General features: G+C 35.2%; 1 protein-coding gene across 12 annotated transcripts in view; it reads right to left on the reverse strand.

Annotated features, from left to right (window-relative positions):
• LOC126771039 (disks large 1 tumor suppressor protein) overlaps positions 1-22,049 on the reverse strand; it is a 34,737-nt gene that overhangs the window by 5,009 nt on the left and 7,679 nt on the right. For 2 of the 12 annotated variants that reach the window (XM_050490698.1, XM_050490694.1), the window contains exons 3-16: positions 15,871-15,986; positions 12,180-12,284; positions 11,332-11,385; positions 9,518-9,547; positions 8,466-8,696; positions 7,755-7,835; positions 7,431-7,682; positions 7,210-7,351; positions 6,658-6,968; positions 5,460-5,593; positions 4,869-4,988; positions 4,239-4,362; positions 3,823-3,931; positions 1,578-1,619 (exon numbers count right to left, since the gene is read on the reverse strand). In XM_050490698.1, coding sequence (XP_050346655.1) covers positions 1,578-1,619; positions 3,823-3,931; positions 4,239-4,362; positions 4,869-4,988; positions 5,460-5,593; positions 6,658-6,968; positions 7,210-7,351; positions 7,431-7,682; positions 7,755-7,835; positions 8,466-8,696; positions 9,518-9,547; positions 11,332-11,385; positions 12,180-12,284; positions 15,871-15,986 — 1,851 coding nt within the window. Of the gene's footprint in view, positions 1-1,577; positions 1,620-3,822; positions 3,932-4,238; positions 4,363-4,868; positions 4,989-5,459; positions 5,594-6,657; positions 6,969-7,209; positions 7,352-7,430; positions 7,683-7,754; positions 7,836-8,465; positions 8,697-9,517; positions 9,548-9,995; positions 10,216-10,710; positions 10,989-11,331; positions 11,386-12,179; positions 12,285-15,870; positions 15,987-22,049 lie in introns of those variants that run through there. The other 10 variants (XM_050490706.1, XM_050490699.1, XM_050490697.1 and 7 more) reach the window with 9 other exon arrangements.

Below are 22,049 nucleotides of genomic sequence, written 5' to 3' on the forward strand. Positions count from 1 at the left end.
ACGATGTATTGGATTTGACAATTTTGAAATTAATATTCAAAGCTCCCGCTAGTACGTACACAGGACGGTCTACTTGATGAGCAGCTCACGTAACACAAAGGGTAAACAAAAAATAATGTAGGTATTTAAGATACGATGGTGCGACACGTTCGCTCCGGTCAGGCAACTAGAAGCACAGGACGGCGGCCGAACGTGTGTCAATTCAAGTCAAACCGTGTGCTCGCTGCACTACACACCTAGCGACATGTAACCGGCCGACGCTATGCTCTGCCATGTCCATTCATCACACAACCGTAGTATAAATAGTATAATATATATACTACAATACATAGACCAACATTATAATTGGCCATTTTTACGCAAAGTCTTCATAATACGAAATAATAAGATGTTAAACAAAACAATAATCATAGTTTTATGTTAAAAAATAATTTGTAAATATCAATCAATTGAATTTGAATTAGTATTATTGAACGGTTATGTGACTTAAGACATTTGGAGATCCGTTACAGTCAAAAAATCTAACCACAAAGTAATGTGCATAATAAAATTTCCTTCGCGTCCGGTACGCCATTTCGTGAAGCAACAGTCACATTACGCATTTACCTACTCCAAATTATATTACTAAAATTACTATAATTAATTATGAAGCATTATCATGCTTTCCATAGACACTACAAGCGTTAATTTACTCACACCGATCCAATTTAAATAAACATTAAAGTATTAGATAACCAATTCACTAAATACATCCTAAATCATTAATAGATATTTAATTCGATGAATTTGTAGGTCTACAAAAAACATTAAATTTGTATAATCGATATGAATTTTTTTTTAACTGCTGTATCAATATAACCTTACAAACGAAACATTTGAGCACGATGTTGACTTTGAACAATTTAAGGACATTTTAAAATATCAAAGTAATATAATTTAGAAGAACTTCATGTATAGACAATGCGTCATTTTTAACGGTTAGAAAAAGCACACAGCTCCAATTAAAACATTTTATAGTGATAACATTAGCAGCCGAATGAAAAGTTGCGTACACTATCGCCGAAATCTTATCGATCTGGTAAGCTTCAGTAGGGGGATATCGTTTATTTAAATTTATAAGTCATTAAGCATTCTTTAAAACGGTCATTGTGAGTAAAATATTACTCATTTATAGGCTCATTCATAAACTTGCTTCACCTCTAAATAATAAGTACTATGAGATAATGTATTGGAGTTTCATCAGCGGACACCCTTGAGCGTCCCAACCGTTTGAAATGTATTCCAATTTGAATTATTTAATTACATGATAAATTACATTACTTTCAAAATATTTATGAAACAAATGTTTGTTTATGTTTTGTAGCAATGACACTTGTTGGGGACAATGAAACTGAAAGTACAAGACAAGTAAATTGACAATGAAAATGTCAATGTCAATTTACTTTAAAAAAAAATGTATGAGATTGTAACCGTTTCGAGATCGATAAGACAACGTACGGGCATAATGACCTAAATACGAACAGCGGAATAGCGAAAATAATATTGATATTGTCATGAAGGATATATTGTGCACTCACCGTCTGCGTTAGTGTCCTCTTGTGTGTAACAAAGCAAGTAAGCTGTAACAAAATTGTATATTACAACTTTTATGACTCCGCACACCATGAAGGTGAAAGGTTAGAAAGTTTTCGATCCATTAGTATAGAACTATAGACTATAGACACAGATGTATTGTAGTAGAATATCACTATGGCTTTCATATAGCGAATGGAAAGAGCAAAACCTCACAAAATTGACTGCATCTTTAGAAAGAGACAAAGAGATTGCGACCAATGTCTGTCTTCTTTTTACTCATCTTCAATAAAAAGGGCAGTTACCGAGAGACGTTTGTTATGTAACAGTATCGAATAATTGTCTCTTTCGCACTATTTCGTGAAAAAGCAAAGGTGGTGAATGCTTAGTCCATTCTCTATATCTATTATAGTTATATAACAGTTTATATCATTTATATTTCAATTATCTATTAATATATATATATATATATATATATATATTAATAGATTTGTTCAACCTATTTGGTAATTAAGACAAATAAATACAAAATCTTCCGTCTTGGGATATATAATATACCAAAAATATACAAATAACATTGTTGCCATGTGACATACATATGTGTGGGTGAAAAAGGTATAAGCGTTTTGTGTAAGAGTGATAGAGAACACAAAGAAGGTCCATGATAATTAATATGGCAACTCCGTAAACCTTTCACGGAGTTTGGTGTATTTGCAAAAACTGGAATGGCTGGATAGCTACCATAGTCGAAGAAATTAAATCTTTCTTTTTAAAATGCTTAAAACCGGATATTTATTTTTCTTATGTATAAAAAGAGATTATAAATAAAAACGAAGTTGATTATTTATTTATAATACGATTAATTATAATCAATTTATTAAATTTATATATTCTGATGATGAGCCTATAAAGACAAATGATTTTATTACTTATATAATGTTTGTAGTTATTAAGGTTAGTCAATTTCGCATATATTTAGCATAAAACCTGTAAAGTGATAAAAAGTTTAATCTCATTTAATGTCAGACTGTCAGTTAGGAAGCTTTTTTTTTGTATAGTACGCCCGATGTAAGTTGGCCGAATCGAAGTTAGTCACCAGTGGCTGTGATAATATTATTTTAAACAGATGTGTTCGGAAAGCTTTAAGTACTGAGACTAGAGATGCAAAAACGCAAGTATGATTACAATCACGTAAATAGCCCTGTGGTAAGAACGCGTGAATCTTAACCGATGATCGTGGGTTCAAACCCGGGCAAGCACCACTGAATTTTCATGTGCTTAATTTGTGATTATAATTCATCTCGTGCTTTACGGTGAAGGAAAACATCGTGAGGAAACCTGCATGTGTCTAATTTCACTGAAGTTCTGCCACATGTGAATTCTACCAACCCGCATTGGAGCAGCGTGGTGGAATAAGCTCCAAACCTTCTCCTCAAAAAGAGGAGAGGAGGCCTTTAGCCCAGCAGTGGGACATTCATAGGTTGTTACGGTAAATAGTCAACTATCATTGTAAAAATCATTTAACTTTTTAAATATAATTTAATTGAAAAAATGAGAACGATAATAATAGTCATTCATAAATACTTCATTGTAATTATAGTCATTTTAAAATTTTATTATTTCGATATTCCGAAATTAATCAATAAAGCTGTATAACAATATTATTATGTGAAACATATTTATTCTGGACTTGACATTAACTTGGCAGTTGGGATATTATTGTAGTAAATATAACATTTTTACCAAACACATTTGAGTTCTTTTTAACATTATAACATTAAGATTTTCTTTTTATAATTTGTCAGTTTTTTTTTTTTTTGAAAGAGCGAATGTGGATTGAGCACTGAAATAACAATTTATATGAGAAATAATCGGAGAGTCAAATTCAGTTCGGCCAAGTTAATTCGCACGTATTCGTACTAGCTCCGATTTTTGGAAGTCCAATCTTTCTTAACACTTCATTCTGTTATTTCAGAGAGGCTGTTTGTATGTGTATGTTAAGCATACGTAACCTTTCTCAAAGGGATACTTTTTTTTTTTTTAATAAATAAAGACTGTTTCGAAGTGTAGATTATAAGTGTCTTTTATAGCGTCAAATGCAAATTCGATAGTGAGTGCAGATCAAATCGCTTCTAGACTTTTCTAGAATTTTCTTCAACTATAGTTTGTGTCAATTTAGTGGTCAGTGTATTTAAACAGATAAGTTACTTAGATACCGCAAAGCGAATATTACAGCGTATAAATACTTACGCTCCTGGTCCGAACCATCTTCAGATTTGCCGTCCTCTCGACTCTTCATGAATGGGAATTTCCTACTAAACGATAAAGTTTTCTTTTTTCTCTCTAATGTTGACTGACTCTGAAATTATTAATTATATTTATTCTTTACATTTATGCAAATAAATTTAGTATTATTTTAGTGGAATGCTTATGTTTCTCGATAGATCGCTTGTGTTGTATGGATACATGTTGTTTCAGATCACGGAGTGAAGCGATTAAAGAAAAACAAATATTTTCGTATTGTCGTACGGTATAAATTAGTACCATGATAAGACTTGAAGTAGTCCACCTCACACTAAAAGGATAAATTAAAACACCAAAGAGAATCTACCTTTTGCTGCCTGTCTTTCGGCAGTTTTTCTGAGCTACAAGTATTGTGCGCTTACCGTGCTAACGGGGGTGCCCTGTCCCTGGAACTTGACCTGGCGGTCGCGCGCGCGCTGCTTGCGCTCCCAGCGCCGCTTGGACGGGATGATGCCGATCGCCTCCGGGTCCGTGCTGTCTAGTCGTCTGAGAACGATAGCTACCGGTTATTATTTTACTTATGTCATGTGGTCCTTGCAGAGTATCTACTCTGTTGTTTTTGTGTTAGGCGTGTTCATGGAAGTCATTAGAACATACGCAACAACCCAAAGGCGGGGTGCCAACCCACTATCAAAACCATTCCCAAGGAGGATTGGCGTTAAACGTGCGGCCACCCAACAAATGTTTGCCAAATCATTTGCTGTTTGTCTACATACCCATTCGTAAAATGGGTATATAATTATTCTACTGCCAAAAATAAATATTTTGTATTGCTGTGTTTTAGTTTAATATAGCGACCATCATGAACGTAATATAATTTTTTTTTGAAGACCAAGCCTATGATTACAAGTAACTAATTACTAATCCTTTAGACCATTTGCCTATGTATAATAATTTAAGTAAAACATTACACAGCAACTGTTAATGTTACAAAACATGGTAACCCAGTGTTTAATATAAAAAAAAAATTATAACAGAAAATTGTTACTCACCTCGCTTGCCACCACTCATCGTCAGAGGCATTAGTGACGTGTAGTATATCACCGTATCGGAATGGCAGTCCTCTAGAGGGTAATCCATCATCTCTAATGGGATCATAGTCGAAAAGAGCTCTGAAATTAAAAACAAATATAAAATGGTATTATTTAGGGTCTATCGTCCACAATCTATCTATAACAAATAGTAGAAGAATTTTTAGCGGACCGAAATATTGCCTGCATTAAATATAAGTATACTTATGCGCGCGCATACTCCATGTAAAAACGCGGGTCCACATGTACAAATATTATACAGCCTCGCAATATTATTTTGTTTTCGAAGCTATAATAGTTTTAACTAAGTAATTTTAGTATTTAATAGTAATTTAAATTTAATATAGAAAATATATAAGAATTATAAAGAAATAAATTTTAATTGGCCTTGTCACTTTTGTAAAATTATATTGATACAGACAAAATATAAGAGCCTAGATGTAAGCTGCTTTTCTGATTTTCATTACTCTGTGCTGGAAGAATTATTTAATTCAAGGAAGTTACAATTTTATTGTATAAAATTCTGTTAAATCTATACTTTATTTTCATTACCTTACATATAGTGATCGTTTTTGAGATGTCCTTAGTAGTGTGTGATGTTGTTTCAATTCATTGATTCGAGCTTCAAATTTGTTGTATTCTTGTGGCCTGTACACTACTGTCAATTTTACATTCTGTCCAGTGCTCTGAAAAAAAAAATAATATTAAATTATGATACTAAAATTACTCTAGTCTAAAAATAATAAAGCAACAATCTGTATTTTTAGACTTCTATAACTATAGTTCTTTATATGTTTTAGACTTTATATTGCTATTACATTAATTAAATTTTAAAATCAAAACAAAGTTTAAAGGGTGAAATATATTAATTTGGAAGTTTATAAGTGTATTTCTATGTATTTTTATTTATTAGAATTTTTACTGCAGTGGTTTCATACTTCACGAGGAATACTATATAGTATTTATACTTAAATTATACTTAGCAGTAGTATGAATTATAACAAAAACTAAATGAACAGTTGTTAAAATTTCGCATATTGTATATGATTTAGTTGGTACGACTTGTTGAAAAAAAAGTTTAGATAAAAATGGTTTATTTTCGAATCGAGTGTTCTTTGATAAATAACGAAGTGTAACGGTATTGCGGCATCTTAGTAAACGGTTTAACAAATAAAGCTATGTATAATTCACGAATTAAATAATATCTTACAATATCTTGCCCAAGGAAGATATTAAGCTTTATGGCATAAATGTTATAACATAATTATATAATGAACAAACTATATAAAATATAGTAACATCATTAATAATTATTATTATGGTACTGTAGTAGTTATAATTATTATCTATATGGGCTTCCTATCGCGCAGACCACATTTTAATTAAAAGTAGTACATATATAGACACTAAATAATCATGTACGTAATACGTTTTTAAAACGATCTGTTACGCAATTGAATCGTTTCAACTCGTCGGTTTGTCAATCACGTCCGTATTCATAACTAGATTTAATCACATCGTTCATGGACATGTGGAGCTTAATTGTTATAATACATTGTGTATCTTTCAGACAGACTAGACAACAATGTGATTAGATTATATAACTAATGATTTCATACTGTGTCATTATATTGTTTGTTATTAGAATAAATTTTATTCGTTTTACAATTTTAAAACATTGGTTAACACATCGTCTATTACGATAGAATAATTATGTAAGAATATAGTGTATTCGCTTCGGCGTACGTACCTTGAGCGCGCGGGCGGCCTGCTCGTGCGTGGCGTGCGTGATGTCCACGTCGTTGACGGCCAGCAGGCGGTCGCCGCGCCGCAGCCGCGCCGAGCGCTCGGCCGGCCCGCCCGCCAGCAGGAACGACACGTATATCCCGTGCCCGTCCTCCCCGCCCACGATGTTGAAGCCGAGCCCCTGCGGGCCCTTCTCCAGCTCCACGACGCGAGGCTCCTCGGCGTCCGGCGCGTCCGGCCCGTCCGGTCCGTCATGCCCGTCCTGCCCGTCCTCGCGCCGCAGCGAGTTGGCCGTGCTCGACGCTGCGAGGATGGCTATGTCTCTGTTACTCTCTTTCGTTCCACTCTACGTCCGTTCATACGAGATCGACTCCGATGATAATTAATTTGATATTTGAACATTACTTTTAAGAAACATTATATATTATGATTGTATATTTTATGTATGTAATGTTGGTTGCACATCGATTTGTTTTATTACTAACTTGAATATTCTATTTTTTATTAATATAGGGAGATGGTCCCCTGATGTATAAACATTGGCTCATTCACTCACGGGTGTTGGCGCGGGAGACGCGCGGCGACGGCTGTCCGTGGCGCGGGCCGGGCACGAGCACGAGCAGCACGCGCTCGCCCGACGCCTTCAGCGCGCTCACTGCGTCTTCGTGCGTCACATTATCTAAGTTCACGTCACCTTTCTGCGGACGAGTAGTCAAAATTACATCTTCCGATTTCTTAAAAATGAAGATCATATTATATTAGTTTAGTTTAACTCACTGATGTATTTTTCACCATAAGCAGCTTGTCACCGACCCTTAAACGTCCATCCCGATGCGCGGCCCCACCGGCCATGATCTTGGTTACATATATGCCATTGTCACCCGGTATGTGCTGATTACCCAGGCCGCCTGCTATGCTGAAGCCTAACCCGGAACCGCCTTTCACCAACTCTATCTCGACAGCCTCCTCTTTATTTGATATTTGGGAAACATTTAATGTATTTTCTCCCGTTTGCCGACGTCTTATTTTCTGCAATGATAAAATATGCATCAGAGATATGACAAGTTTGGTTTAGATTATACGGTAATGTATGATGCTTACCAGTTTTACTGTACTCCCCGCCTTTTTTAATGCGTCGACTGCCTCGGCATGGGATACATTCTCGACCGATGTGTCGTTAACCTGAATGTAATAGTATTTAGTAATACATTTTAACATTATTATTTTATTGATAAAAGCATTACTAAATACTTAGTATTACAATATTATATATCTGTAACTGATAACATCATACTTGACATTTTTCAATACTCACCGACAGTTAAATAAAATGTTGTTATATTATATACATACATAAATAATTAATATAGTAATAATGTTCTCTAGTCTGATTTCGGCCACGGTGGCCAATCTCAAGAGAGATTAGCCAACTGTACAGGAAATATGCACAAGTGTATGTGCAAACACAGATGCACTCTCTACTATTCCCTAACTCCTATAATCTGATGGGACGGCAATCCGACACGACCGCAAAGAGTCCAGGCGCAAGACCAATGGCTTTAAGTGCTTGCCGAGGCACGGGAGTGAACAAACTTCCAACTTCCAGACTCCAGGCTGATACTGAGAAGGCAGGAAAGCCGAATAACTGTTTAATGGCCTGACCTGGGATTTGAACCCAGGACGACCTCGGGGTATGCGACCTTATATCTAGCCTCTAGACCAGCCAGACCAGACCAGTAATATATATAACAAGTTGTTGTTATTTTGTATGTATCATGTATATGTAGTTTTATTAAATAAATAAATAAATACCTGTAATATTGCATCATTTATTTGCAACTGACTGGCGGCCGCCGCTCCACCGGGTATAAGTTTTGTGACATAGATGAGTGGGTCGTCGGCGACGTGAGGGTTGTCCGAGCCGCCTGCGATACTGAATCCGAGCCCAGCGCCGCCCGCGCGAGATAAAACCACAGTTAAGTACAAAGAGCCGTCATCGCCGACAGTGCGCTCCGAACCACCTTCTATTCCATTTATCTGCAACTTTCAACAGCATATACTTTTAATTTGATTTACTTATTAGTTTATATTAGTACAAACAAATACATTTATTTTTGTATTTAAATAACCAGAGATAATTTTAGTTACAAGTATATTTTTATGAATGAGGTATGAAGCAAAAATTGTTTCCAAGATCTATCTATTATACATATGTTTTTGCGCAGTTTGGGTCAATATATTCTCTCATTGTAATACATTATTTTTATAATATGTATTTTGTTATCACTCCAATATCTTAGTACTTTTATAAAATTTTAAAACCACAAAGAGATAAAATTACTTATCTATTATGTAATTGTTGAGCTGAGATGGGCCAGTGAAAAAAACATGTGGCCAAAGCCAAAGACTAAGTTCAAATCTAGGCAAAAAAAATATATTTTCATGTGCAGCATTCAAATCTCGTCCTTAACAGAACAGGGGCCTTTGTCAAGCATTGGGACTTGTTACTTATATATGATATTGATTTAATTTTAACAAATATATCTGTACGCAAAAACTTATAATATTTCACCACAAAGATTATAATACATTTTTAAAGTTTTACCAATGAGTTTAACACAACAGTTAAGGATTTCGAAAAAAAAAATGGTTTCATACTTTTATTAAAATCCTATCAACAAGGAACAAAGAACAATAAATTATATTCCCCTACATATGAATATTCATTATATTCAATAACATCGACATTTTTTTTAAAATAAGGACAATACTTAAGCAGAATTTAATATAAAATAGGTAGAATGGATATAGTGAGACAACTAATAATTGAATTTTTTCAGTAGAAATGTCATTTAAATATTTACCTGCTTCATTTCAGGTGATGAAACGTGAACCTGGAAAAAAAAAACAAATTGCTTTGGTAAATAGTTAAGTCTTCTCAAGATTTAATTGCACACAGTTTATTAGTTAAACAAGTATAAAATTAATTGGATTAGCAAGACGCTATACATATTTTATTATTATTAACACTATATACATTTAATTCTTAACAAAGTATTATAATAAAAAGATACCTTAATATACTTTACAATCTATCTATATGGATAAAAAAATATGTTAAATGGCTGCTGCATGTAATCATTTAGAAAATAAAAGCTAATTTCTTAATAAACTTCCTAGTGTTATTATTACAATGCTACTACTTTCGACAGAAAATTTAACAGTCAGAATTATTATATCTCTGTACTGCTTCAGTTACAAATTTTAACAATTTTGTAAGTTAGTCTTTTAACATATCTTGCTCACTCAAGATCAATCATTCTTTTATGAAGTAGCACTCACCTACTCACCGTATCAAGGTTAAATAAGGAGGAGACTTTCCGAAGGAATCCATTATGGGTTTTTTTCTTCCGTCTTTCAGTCATTTTGTTAACCAAGTGTGCATAGCCCGCTGGTACTTGTTTTCGGTTCTATACTATGTACACTGCATGCATGTTAGTTACACACTTGTGCCTGCTGTCAGCACCTTACTGGCTGCGCTCCTGCATGCACCATTCTTTACCTAGAACCCACTTCTAGCTTGCACCAAAAACATATTTATATGTGTATCGCCACTTTTAAAAAACGCAACCTAGATTTATGATTGCATGTTGTCCCACAATATAAGCTGATAATCATGTTAGCTTAATTTAAAATTATACAGTCCTTATCTAAAGAATTATTTTCGAACCGAGCCCTTTTCAGATAGCGGATTTTATTAGAATGTATGCGTATGTAGTTAATTGGGTGTTACCAACTTGTGTTCAATGATAGGATGGTATGAATGTCAAAGCGATGAACTTTAATTAGAATGTCCGTGTTACGTTATTTAACGTGCAATATAGACGTTTGGTTTTATTTAGTAGATAGATAAATCGTTTAGCGAGTAACGTAGCGAATTGTTACAAGCAAAACTATTTCAGAAGTTTCATTAGTCTCACCAAAAGTTTGAAAACGGTCCCAAATTGTAAATTACTAAACGTTTAAAAATAGATTAGTGTATATTATATGGCCTTACTTGCGACGAATACGAAATAACAGCAGTGTGAATGTCAAAATTTTATGTGCAATATCATTTCACTTGATAATCATTTATATGAAGTATTCCTTTAGTCGATGTATCGTTCGTAAGTCATTGGCACAATTGTGAAGTTTAACAGCACAAATCCACACAACCATGAAACGTTAGCGTACATATCGCTGAAAACTTGTACTATATTTTAGGTTATAAATAGTACTACGGAACGCGAAACACCAACTATCCGCCATTACCGACCACTTGTTGTATAGCGTTCGGGTACCTACCTTCGGAGACGTCACGTCATCAAAAAGAAATAAAAAAAAACAAAACGGTATCGGTAAACACCTCGAATTTCAGAGGTTTTCCGAAAGATGGCGTTACGTATTTGTTATTTGAATGAAAACAAATAGAAATAGTTATTATAATAACACATCTTAAGAATTTATATTTCATCTTCTTCTGACGTCTTATGAAAGCTATTATATATTTAATATAATATTTGTTTATAGAAAAATTAGTGTTAATACACAATACCAGTAAATAACAGTTACATATTGTTACAGCAGCAGCCAAATAACTTCGCTTTTGAAAATAATTAATATTTTAAGGACATTTTACCTTTTTTTCTTCCACGTCTCCTCTTGGCGATATGATGGAGGGAATCGCACCGACCTGAAGATATATTTTCATATTAGGAACATGACTAGAATCAATATAATGATATATTTTACTTTATTAAGTTTTTGTTCATTGTTTATTGTAACTTGAAATTTTCTTTCTTTTAATTGTTTATTTTTTTGTGCTATAATGTTGCATTATTGTTCTTGTGGTTATCACCTGTAATTGAGGTACCACTTCTTGTTTTATTTTATGAACTGTGTGCTATCATGTATCTGTGTGTACTTTGTTGATGATCTAAGAAATTAAAATAAAAGATAAAATATAATATTTGCAAAATTAAATCTATACATTAATGCCTAAATGGTGATGCTGTATGATCTTATGTTACTTACGTATTGTATCAACATCTCTGTCATGAACAGCGATTAATGTTGCTTTGGTGTTATTATATCAATCATATTAGATGAATTACAATCATTAATTTTTAACGGTAATGATCAAATTTGTGTTTTGACGTCCAGATAGGTAGTACAATAAATTAACTCAACAATAAGATTAAACTTATTTTGTTTTGTCAATGTATATTACCGTAAGCATATTTAGGTAGCATATTTAGGTAGCATATTTTATATACCTTTGCTGCCTTCTTCAAACTAACTATTGGAGTCATAGCGCAGAGAAATTCTCAGCTTTTGACAGACCTTGAGATAGGCGTTGAAGGGCTATATTAAAATATACATATGTATATGTGTCATATATATGACAAGCGTAAGCATTACCGTCTATGATCAACAGTTAACCACGTATTATCGTATTATTTTAATATATTGGGATTAATATTTTACCCTTGCTGAATCTGGTGAGTCAACATTGCGATTGTCCGATTTTCTATTGTTGTCCAGCAGAAAAGCATTCGAAACTGATCTGTAATCATTATCCGCCGATTGTGCCTGAAAAAAAAAATTGCGCGTACTTCCCAAAGTAAAGTTTTTTTATTCATTCAATAGTAAAATGGGTCATTTATGACGAATGTCGAACAATCAATCAAAGTTCAATATATTTGCTGTTAATTAAATCGAATTGCATCAGAGCGGCCAAGAATTTTGATATATCAGCATAAATATATCTATTTGGTTAAGAACATTAATGTAATGCTTTGCAGTATTTTAAAAATAAACCGTGTAAATAAACAGTGTTTTGTTTATATATATAAAACATAACGGTTTTGTTTGGTATATTCGTTAAAGTGCTGTAATTAAAAGCACATTAGGTGATATTATTTCCTAATAACTTATTTCTAACGGAAATTTCAGTTTTAAGTACATACCGTAATATAGCTTGTAATATACCTATACATCATAAATGTATCACGTCAACAACAACAGTAACAATAAAACAATTAACTATTTTGTCAACTGCTTAAAAAAAATCACTCGTTAGTATACGTACTCATACTCTTATAATCATCGAAAGCCTTATAATAGTGATAAGCCTGGATTTATTAATTACAAATGATACTTCATTTATATTAATAAATCAGTGCAGTTGAGTCTAGTTTGCAGGTCGATAATTTTTATATAGGTTTTAGTAAAGCATTTGAAAAAGTTTCCAATGACATCCTAATATAAGTTACGGGCTAATGGCATTTTAAGTATTGTAATAATTTTTAGGCATTATTAAAATTGGATAAGTAAGATAACCGAATGGATTGATGCATCTACAATATATTAGTCACAAAATTTATTCTGGAGTTCCGAAAGGTACAGACTTAGAGCCACAACATATGGGCTCATCACTTGGTGACAGAATAAATATTATTATTCGTTGTATTGTAATTTTTATTATTTATATCTATCTTTACTTGTGTATGCGAAGTTTACCCATTAGAAATTATTAGCCTGTACCTAACAAATTATAAAATATGGAAACAATTGATGAAAACATTTTACAAAATTTTGTGTCACAGTTACCTATGTACCACAGTTGTACTTTAAGTAACTAACTAATTTAAAAAATTTGATCTTATCAAATAAGTTTTTAAAACGAACTAAAATGTAAAATGTTTTCACATTTTTAAAGTTTTTGTTTCGAAACAATATTTTTTTAAGATTTTTTGGCGTTGGAAACCATAAGCAGCATTGATGAGAGAACCGACACGCTGGTCAAAATACTGCAAAGAAGCTCATGAGAAAACGACGAGAACTACCATCGTTTTTGTCAGATAAGGCCTTAAATCGAATTATAAAAACGCTGACGCGACGCGATCTCCGACGCTCCAATACCCGTGCCATCAAGGCTGCGATTGGGCAAAATCGGGAATCGAAAGTGTTCGCTCGCAAGTTTGGGAGGCCGCGTCTGACAAAACTTAAAACTGAAAATGGTGGGGTCGTTACCTCTAGGCCTGAGATTGTCGGAGAAGTAGAGAGTTTTTATGGGCAGTTGTTCTCTTCAAGATCGGATAAACCCGTGGGAATCAGTATTGATGACCAGCGCGCCCCGCTTATGCGCCATTACTCCGAGGAGCTCCCGGTCGTTGACCAAGGAGAGATTAGGGCGGCTCTAGACCAGCTTAAAAACAACAAAGCTCTGGGAGATGACGGAATCACAACAGAGTTGCTTAAGGCAGGCGGGACTCCGGTCCTGAAAGAGCTAGCAAGCCTCTTTAATTCCGTCATCCAACATGGCAAGACCCCGGAAACGTGGAGCGGGAGTGAGGTGGTACTGTTTTTCAAGAAAGGTGATAAAACCCTCTTGAAAAACTACAGACCAATCTCCCTCCTGAGTCACGTGTATAAGCTGTTCTCAAGAGTCGTCACGAACCGTCTCGCCAGACGACTTGACGAGTTCCAGCCCCCAGAGCAAGCCGGCTTTCGATCAGGCTACAGCACCGTGGACCACATCCATATTGTGCGGCAGATTGTACAGAAGACCGAAGAGTACAATCAGCCGCTGTGTATGGCATTTGTGGACTACGAGAAAACCTTCGACTCCATCGAAACCATTGCAGTTTGGCAGTGCTCGACTCATCGCAGAGATGTCATATCGATTGGAGATATATCGAGGTACTGAGATGTCTGTACAACGCCGCTACAATGACTGTCCACATCCAGGACTCTAAGACGAAGGCGATCCAACTGCGCAGAGGGGTGAAACAGGGGGATGTAATATCCCCGAAATTGTTCACCAACGCGTTGGAAGACGTTTTCAAGACGCTGGATTGGACTGGGTATGGAGTCAATGTAAACGGCGAGTACATCTCACACCTTCGATTTGCCGACGATATCGTCATCATAGCAGAGTCGCTGGAACAACTCACCGAAATGCTGCGTAGCCTAGGCGAGTCTTCCCGGTGTGTCGGTCTCGGTATAAGCTTGGACAAGACCAAGGTCATGTTCAATAGGCATGTAGTGCCGGGACCGATATACGTCGAGGGGAAACCTCTCGAAGTTGTTAGTGAATATACCTACCTAGGATAGATAATACAAGTCGGTAGGAACAACTTCGAGAAGGAAGCCGATCGAAGAATTCGCTTGGGATGGGCAGCATTTGGCAACCTTCGTCAAGTCCTCAAGTCGTCTATACCGCAATGTTTGAAGACGAAAGTCTTCAACCAATGCGTCTTACCTGCCATGACATACGGTGCCGAAACGTGGACACTAACTGCGGGACTAGTCCACAAATTCAAAGTCGCTCAGCGTGCTATGGAGCGAGCTATGCTCGGAGTATCTTTGAAGGATAAGATCAGAAATGAGATTATCCGGAAAAGAACCGGAGTCACCGACATAGCTTGCAAAATTAGCAGGCTGAAGTGGCAGTGGGCTGGTCACGTATGTCGTAGGACCGATGGCCGTTGGAGCAGACGAGTCCTAGAGTGGAGACCGCGAATCGGCAAGCGCAGCGTAGGGCGCCCTCCAGCCAGGTGGACCGACGACTTTAAGAAGGTGGCGGGCACCAACTGGATGCGGAAGGCGGAGGACAGGGAGCTTTGGCGCACCTTGGGAGAGGCCTATGTTCAGCAGTGGACAACGATTGGCTGTTGATTGATTGATTGATGTTCTACTTTTTTTAAAGATTCATAATTGAGAAAAACGATGTCGAACGGTGTTATTAAACATTGAGGGGGTTTAATTTTTTGTGTTTTATGATCTAATATAAAATATATTATATTAAAGTTATGAGAATTAAACCTAAAAGTCAAAAGTTAAATAAAATAAAACATTTCTTACGTTCATACGAACGAGTACCTATTGGCCAAGGCGGTAACTTTCAACGAAATTAGATAATTTTTATAAAGGAGTTATAGCGCAGCAACATGGACCTCTCTTTGTTCCCACGCCAATATTCAAAGAATAAAACAAGCTGCAACAGCGGGTTTTCATACAGATTTTTGAGTATTGCACCTACTTGCGAACGGCGTGGGAACAGATTTTGAATAATATATAATATTAAACCAAATATGCAATCATTATCTGAGTGGAATTTTAATTGGAAATAATAAAATAAAAATGTATTTATTTTAATAAGAAAAACACTTACTTCACCCCGGACACCATCAGATTCCCACTTGTTTGCTATACGAATGGTTTCAACAGTCTTCTGTTGAATAGATTTCGTATCGTCGAGAAGGGTTAATTCATAAAATTCTTGAATATCTGTGGGCAAGAAAAAAGTCGCTGAGACAAAAGTTACATAAAGTCATAGTATCGTCGTAGTACCTACTCGAAATCGAACTTGTATTCGACTTAGAATTTCCAACGCAGTTTAATTTCCCAAATTAGTTTCTTTAAATAAAAATGAAGATTATTAATTTAATATAAGTTTAATAAGAATAAATAAAAGTATTCTATTTCCATGCCGTTAAATTACTACCCGCGTAGCAATTGTGGTATATTTCTTCCGGTTACGACAATTTAGAATCCACGAGAAAAACATAGAACTGGAGTAGATTTTTAATATACAGCCTAAAGGTATATATATCGGTATATATATATATATATATATATATATATATATATATATATATATATATATATATATATGTCGTAAATGCATACCTTTAGTGCTAAAAACAACATTATCTATAATAGTAAGTGCGTTTCAGTTCACATTTTTGTATGTAGCTAAGTATGTATGTATAACATTCTAAATGTATTTAAATTTGAATGTAGCTGTGTAACATTTTTATATTATATAAAAAGTATTAAAGCAATTAAGATGAAAAAAATATTTTAAAGAAATTTCTTTGTCAACATGTCGCTAGATTTATTGTGTGATCTCGCTCTCTATGACAACCGATATCGCGTGTTGTAAGTAGCCGATCGATGTCAAACACAACTATAGAGAGTTTATTAATATGCTTATATTAGCTTCGCCAGTAACGTCGTGAGTATTATTGTCTTTCTTTAAAATACAAGCACAATTCCACATGACAATAATAATAAATAAATAAAATACATATATGTATATAATATTTTTAATCGAATACGGTTTTAACTGTAACAATTACTAAGTTATAAGGAGATTGAGTAAAGCCAACAAAACAAATTCTTCGCAGTACCAGCCGTTTGTTTAATGTTCATAGTAGCCAGTCGAGCATTGACGAATCGATTTCGATTGTCCTTAGCCTATAAATTGTATATTATATGATACTATGCACATTGTATATTAGATAATTATATGCGCATAGTATTAGTATAATATATACTTACTTACTTATATATACTTTTTTATTTATATAGCCGTAAGCCGAATAAGTGAGAACTTATATTAAGTCGAGTAAAATTTATTATATATATTATGGTTTTTAAACGGTGGAAAGGGTCCAAATGCATAAAGTAGGTTATGTCCTAAAATAGGATATGTAAAAAATACCTACAGAAATATTTTACGTCCAGTGAAGCGGATTGATGGTATTATAAACAGATCCTGACTCCAAGGCCCCTAGGCACTTTGACATTTGAGGAGATTAATTTTGGCCCCCGGCTGGCAGGGCGTCTAGGCCGATCCTAGGCAAAAATCTGGAGCTGATTATAATGTAATGTTTGAAGCTTCATCTAAACCAAAAAAATATTATAAAATTGCGAACCGAAACAACCGATTTTTTTCTACGATTTGTTTAGTTTTCATGTTGATCGTGTTCAACTATCTGCTTCAAATTATTGTTCATATAGCCACATTTTAGGAGGCGTTTTACAGTTTACAATTAATGTTGAATTTTCTTTTTTCCGGTTTGAATGGTGAGTAAGTCAGTGTAACTACAGGCGCAAGGGAAAGATACATAACATCTTAAGTTCCAAGGCTGGTGCATTGTTGATGTAAGGGACAATTCATATTTCCTACACTGCCAATGTCTATGGACGGATAATAATAAAATAAAACATGATTTTTTTTAACTTCCGCAGACAAGAATAATCGGTCGGAAATATTATGTACTACTAGCTGACCCGGCAAACGTTGTTCTGCCATATAAAATATATCTACTGAAAGTTTTGGTTTTTAAATAAAAAGTTACGAATTTATGATAAGTGTGTAGGGATGAGATCTATGACAGAAAAAGAAATAATAAAAACAAAAAAAAACACTAACAATTCATTTTCTCAATTTAATGTATTTCATGAATATAATGGGCATATTTATTGTTTAATTAAAAGTTAAATGTAAAGTGAAAAAAGTAATATATTTTTATCCTAAAATAGTTAGTTCATTTCGAAGAGCAACTGAGTGTACGATATTTTTTGTCAGTCCGTCTTTAGCCAACACAAATAAGCTCTATGTTTTGCTCACCCGAGAACATGTCTTGTATAATTATTTGTCCGTGTGATAAACAAGGTGGGCCCAAATCTAAGTCATAAGCGGACATCGTTTGGCCCTGCGACTTATTGATTGTCATTGCGAATCTAATAGGAAATTGAACGCGTTTGAATTCAATTGGCACGTCTGTGGGAATCATCGGAATTCGTGCATATGTATCCAGTATTTTCATAGACAGCAATTTTTCCGTAGCCGATATCTAATAATTGGTTCGAGAATGTGTCAGCGGTTAGATCTTGTAGCATTTGGACGCGTATGTTTATCTTTAGCTGGACTTTTTCGTTTCGTTTTTGAGTGTTTTGTCCAACGATTTAAGAGAATGTTTGTGTGCCATAGTGTATTCATCCCAGATGATAATTTTGTGTTGTTTCAGTACTGTTGCTATGGACGATTGTTTTTTACATTTTATACTGCCTCTGGGTTATTATGAATATTTAGTGGCAGCCTACATGCAAAATGAGCTAGTCTGCCTCCATCCAATAGAGTTGCTGCAATGCCAAATGATGCAACGGCCCATATGATGCCATCATTTGATCGTATTTCATCGAGTAGATTATAGTAGACGAATTGTTGTGCTGTACAGCCCAATACTGCGTCAGCAAGCTTATTGTCCCAGTGATTGTCTTTGAGCAAGCCGAGTGCAAGGCATGCAGCTTTATATATTGGATACTGTTGTCCTTTCACACAAACACAGCCATATCACTGCCTTTATTAACATACTTGCAAATGTATTTGATGCTCTTTACCAAACTGCAGAACTCAACATTAATATGAGAATTGAATGTTTTACTCAGCAGAGGCGAATAAGGTACCACCCAATTTGTCAATGTCTGCTTTGTTGATATTTAGCGTAAATGATTGTCCGTTATTATCAGTATTTCTTCGACGGCATATTAGATATCCGTCAACATTTGTAATCGTGTCGTTGGTGAAATCTTTAGGAAAACCCTTTGTACATTTTCCATCTACCATGCAATGCGATAAACTATACAGATCACCGCATGGGCTATAAATCATGTTTGTGGTAACAATATCGAACAGTACTTAATCAGTAGACGGATATAGAATTTCCGCGGAAATTGCACTATCGATTTCCTCAAGGCGTATTTTGCCGACGAAATCAAAATGTGTGCATGAGGTAATCCTCTCTTTTGCCATTCAACTCCTGCTACTTTAAGTTACATGTAAACGTGATAAATAAACACGGTCGGCCGTACTCGCGCAGGAAAGTATAGCATCATGTATGTATTCTTGAATATGACGTGGACTGCCTACGTACGATGATGGTAGAATGATAGAGTTACCAATTTCGGCGGTGTCGGCGTTGCTCATGATAGCGTCTCGCAAATGAATGTATTCTTCTGTAGGCAGTTTCTGTTGATTATGTCATAGGAATCGCAGTTGTTCGCTTTCTACCTTCGCGTACATGTCGACCAAGAATTGTTGGCACAGCTCACGACATCACAGAATGACGTTGTCCTGGCCGCGTCGAATCATCATACGATACGCATAAAAATTCATCGAGCTTTTTTTTGTGTTTGTTTCGGCTCCTGTAACAATATATTCATAAATATTAATTCAAAATGAGTAATGATGTTCATAATGAATGAATTACCTGTTGTGGGATCTCGTTGTTGAATGTTTATGCAATATCTGTTCTTTTTCCTTCCAGAAAATTAGCGAATATTGGAGCGTCATATGAACGGTGTGTGTCGGCGATAAAGTCCAGATTATTGTTTCTTCTTCGAATCACGATTTTTCACGTCGCTGTGCTAGCCATGATTCGAGCAACGTCGTCTACAATAGGCGCTTTGAATCTACGGACGTGTTCTCCAGCTGGTGTTTTATCGGGATGGATGACAATAGCGTGATTGTTACTTTGCAGTTCGTGCATGTGTGATGAAAAATTTCAATAACTCATTGTGCACATTCAATACGTCGTCCGATTTACCGACGATTTCTGTTACTTCGAACGAAGTCATTTAGAAGTATAAATTTAATGTGCGAATGGACTTCAGGAACAGTTTGAATCTGGATCCGTGCCGATGAGCAAGCCGTTCAATGGTTCTAGTGGTAGTTATAGGTAGTTGCACTTTTCCTGATGCAACACATCCCGGCTGAGTTGTTTAATTTTAAGCGCATGACAATGGGGATATTCTTTGTCCATAGCGCTAATCAGCACTTTTTTTTTATAGAATAGGAAGGTGGACGAGCATATGGGCCACCTGATGGTAAGTGGTCACCAAACGCCCTTAGACATTGGCATTGTAAGAAATGTCAACCATCGCTTACATAGCCAATGCGCCACCAACCTTGGGAACAAAGATTTTATGTCCCTTATGCCTGTAATTACACTGGCTCACTCACCCTTCAAACCGGAACACAACAATATCAAGTATTGCTGTTTTGCGGTAGAATATCTGATGAGTGGGTGGTACTTACCCAGACGAGCTTGCACGAAGCCCTACCACCTTCGGATGAGCGGAATATTTAATATTTGGCTCGTACTCGAATCCGAGACGAAGGAATGAAGCGGATGTAAATGCTCGATGTAGTTGGTGGCGTTGTCGGTCATTTGCTCTGCGTGTGTCAACTACGAACGCACTTGCTTCCGTTCCAATTGTCATTGCTGATTTCGTTCAGTTCTAACACATACTAATGTTTTGCAAATTTTTAAATGTTAAAATGACGCGATGAGAGGTTCACTGTAAATAATTATTTATATATATTTGGTAATGCTTTATGAGCACATATTAAAGACTAATTAATAATGTACCACTTCACAATTTAGTTTAATAATAGGCGACTTAATAGAGAAATTGTAAAATATGAATTTTTAAAATGCAATTTCACACATTCATAACATTTTTGACATTGCTTGCCAACTTCACTGCTTAGCTATTACCTATCGAAATTATATTCTAAATGCGTAAAATAAACATAGCTATGTTTCAACAAAAAATTGACCTAAAAATACGTACACTTGTTAATGTAAATTTTTATAGAGTTCCAAATTGCTACAAACAAGCACGAACAAAAAGCGTTGGATCGATTGTGAGGCATGTTGTTTGGACTCATTCTACTTGGCAAATAGTTACACAAAGTTAAGCAAAACACTTTTATATGAATGGTAAAACATTGATAGTTCTTACGCAATCCAAAGTTAAAAAATGTCTAGCGAAGTCCTCTTTAAAAGCAATATTAAGCAATAAATTTTTTTTTATTTTTGATTGACTATAGATATATTGAAATAAAATAGTAATGTCTGCTAACAAGCAGACCTCATGCCGAATAAACCACTGAACCAATCTTAATAAAATTTGACATTGAGGATGTGAATGATGACTTAAGGGTAAAAAGTATGAAGCAGTCGCGTGGAACCGATAGTAGTACATAAGTATAAGGGCCAGTTTATTGTAGCTGTAGCTTAATATTTATAGCCAAAAGCTCTCCATTAACATATTTTATTAAATGTAATATATTATATTACAATTATATAAGATTGAAAGGGCATACTCGTACTAGTCTTTGTGCCTGTAGGAGAGCCCAGTAGGATCGTGTGGAAACGGGATAAAAATATGATGTGGTGAAACCCTAATTTTATTCGCAACAAGTAGTTAAGGATAGGTATGACTTTATAGAGTAGTTACTTTTACCGAACGTTATTACACAGTTGCGTTTTGTTATTTAGTGAAATTCTGTTGCTTATCGAAGGAATAGTGGGTACCTTCGGTTTCCCCTCTTCCCTCCCTCGGTGGCACTACGCTGGAGATTTAAGGCAAAATTGCCATGCTGGGGATTTACGTTCAGTGCGACCTTAGTCCAAGGGATTACATCGAGGCTGTTATAAAAATAGCTTCACGGAAACTTGGAGTTCTGAACAAGGTGCGGCGTTTTTTCACACC

Source organism: Nymphalis io, chromosome 10, assembly GCF_905147045.1.
Source record: "Nymphalis io chromosome 10, ilAglIoxx1.1, whole genome shotgun sequence".
NCBI classification, from domain to species: domain Eukaryota; kingdom Metazoa; phylum Arthropoda; class Insecta; order Lepidoptera; family Nymphalidae; genus Nymphalis; species Nymphalis io.